This window comes from Lactuca virosa, chromosome 4 (assembly GCF_052849685.1).
Source record: "Lactuca virosa cultivar CGN04683 chromosome 4, Lactuca_virosa_CGN04683_v6, whole genome shotgun sequence".
Classification (NCBI taxonomy): Eukaryota; Viridiplantae; Streptophyta; class Magnoliopsida; order Asterales; family Asteraceae; genus Lactuca; species Lactuca virosa.
Window position 1 is genome coordinate 109,684,523 of NC_136429.1, and position 2,639 is coordinate 109,687,161.

Below are 2,639 nucleotides of genomic sequence, written 5' to 3' on the forward strand. Positions count from 1 at the left end.
TATTTTCACTAAGGTCCCTTTTGATAGTTGTTTATTGAGAAAGTACCGATTGAGAAAAATCTGGCTGGGTAATAAATTCTGACTAAGTAAGAGACCATGTTGTTTGATTGTACATCTGACTGAATGTGCCGACCGATGGAAAATAATTATTATACCCCCAGTTACCACTTATTAAGGACTACAAAAAATAAGAGCATATTTGATGTCTTCGTTATTAGTAAAAGATCATAGTTTTAAAAAATATTGTAATGAAATATTTTTTCTGTTGACCGGAGCACACCAAGAAGCCACACCCAAACACCCATTTCCTTCGCGTTTTGTCGGGTTAGGAAAGAAGAAGCAAGAGGATCACTAGTCTCGATGGCGACGAGGTTAATGAGACCAAGAGGATCATCGATCTCGATGGCTTCTCCTCCCTCGACATGTCTGCCATTACCGGACCAAGCTCCACCACCACTGCCTTTATTTCATTCCTTCTTGTCTCGATTGAACACCACAAAACCACCCCCACTTGCTGTGTGCCGAATCTGCTCCACTCTTCCTTCCCTTTTCGTGTTTATTTTTCCCTTTCCAGGGATTAAATCGATGAAAAGCATACCTTCTACCAATAGGAATGGAGGAGGAGGCGGTGTCAGTGGTTGTGAGGAAGGAAGACGAGGGTGACATTGATGGTAAATGGTAAGGAAGGCAACGTCGGGGGCAATGGTGGAATGAATTTCAATCAGCCTCGGTCAATAAATTTTTTTGTTATGACCCAGTCAAACATTGTTGACCCAGTCAGATGTAAAACTTGCAAAACTGAGGCATATCAAACACTTGGACCGGACAGAGTAATACATTTTTGTTGTCTGACCGGACCCAGTCAAATCCAAATCAAAGAGGCCCTAATTAGTTTCTCTAGTTTAGTTCTATGATTTTAGTGATCACTACCTTAGAAACTTAAACTACATAACCAAGTACTAAAAAAAGTAATATATAATTTATTATTCCATTTTATAGCACCAAATAAGAAAAGAATCACGTTTGTTTAAAGACACAGTACGTAGCAAAGTACAAAGTCAAATGGAACAAGAAAACACAAACATTTTGAACACACAAATCATTCCTTACATGCATATAATAAAGAACCTTTCAAGAGGCAGCATCAAATAATGTAAGATACTTATTTCTTACATATGATTCCATTTCCTCCTCCGGCGCAATCTAGCATGCCATATTCCATCATTGGCGAGTCATCATTTCCAACCTTGATTTCCTTAGGAGAAAAGACGCAAAGAGCACAATCAGCCGCAAGCAGTGAACTAGTCTTGTACTTGTCATCACCACCGACCACTGGCATTGCCACTCCTGGTTTTGCTGGATTCTCAAAATCAGGACGGTAAGTTCTACCAAGAATTCCTTCAACTTTAGATGATAAACCAAAGAATCGGAATTGTACTTCCAAATGAGCAAAACTATCATTTGTTGGAATCTGATAATTATGGATCTTGCTATCTTCCTCAGATACAGGAATGACGTTAACAGATATTTCAGCAAGATCTAGTACGTTCACCGTTAGACTATTGCTCGTTGCAGTCCTTTCAACTAGTATGTCGCCTTCTGGGGAATTCCACTCGGAGGAATGGCCTTCTGGAATGAACAATTCCTTCCCATCATATGATAACTTTATATGATCAACATCATCATCCCATTTTTGGGTCCTCGCTGCTTCAAGAGTGAAATTGTGATGGCCAAACTTGAATCCTAATGCTTGGATCCATGTATAGTCACGGGTTCTACCTTCAGGTCTAAGTCCAATAAAACGTGCGTTGATTTGAAGGTCGGAATCAGATATCAAACTAAAATGCTCGTTTCTTTTTCCATGAAAATAGAATACAATTCCATCACCACCTATGAATCGTGGGTCGTAGCATGCAGCTCCAGGTCCATTGCAATTTGGTTTACGTGCTATCACACATCCACACAAATGATTAATCAGTTAAACTTTATTTTCATGCATGTATGAAGAGGAAGGTTTTTTTTATTTTTTTATTTTTTTATTTTTTTATTTTTTTTACTTACATTTACACACGGCCTCGCATTTGGGTGAATAACAATCAAGAAAACAAGCTTTGTCTTTTGGGTTCTTTGGTTTAACCTTGGGGCATTCTACTGGGCACTTGACGCTCTTCATGAAACACCTGCTTTTTCGGCTCTTGCACGTTAAAAGCTCTTGTACAGGTTTCACAGGCTTTGGAGGCTTAACACGCTTTACCTTATTAGCAGATGCTGCCTCAGTCACCATCGACACCAACAGTGCTTGTAAGAATAAAACTATCAGTAGGGTTTTAGCACTGAACATCCTCATTTTTTAATAGCAAAAGAAGATGTATGAAATTATACACGAAATAGATGCCCTCAAATGTCGTATATATACAAGTCTATACGGTGAATTTGCAACTAATTTTGAAATATTGAAGCGTGCAAGTTGTGTTTGGCCAAGTTTGGTGTTCAAGCTTTCTTGAAAGTCAATAATGTCAAATCACCTAATTGTACTTGCAATATAAATTTTAAATTATATTTAAAATTAATATCTATAAAGGTGAATTTTTGACCAATGTTTTTGGAAAAAATATTTATTAAATAGGTATAGTTTTAAA

General features: G+C 37.7%; 1 protein-coding gene across 1 annotated transcript; it reads right to left on the minus strand.

The window, feature by feature from the left end:
• Window positions 1-1,099: 1,099 nt before the first annotated feature.
• Window positions 1,100-2,312, minus strand: LOC145168412 (uncharacterized). Its single transcript, XM_079087234.1, has 2 exons — window positions 2,062-2,312; window positions 1,100-1,947 (listed from the first exon to the last, which is right to left on the minus strand). The coding sequence occupies exons 1-2, from the start codon at window positions 2,282-2,284 to the stop codon at window positions 1,163-1,165; spliced, it is 1,008 nt and encodes a 335-aa protein (XP_078943360.1). The 5' UTR covers window positions 2,285-2,312; the 3' UTR covers window positions 1,100-1,162.
• Window positions 2,313-2,639: the final 327 nt, after the last annotated feature.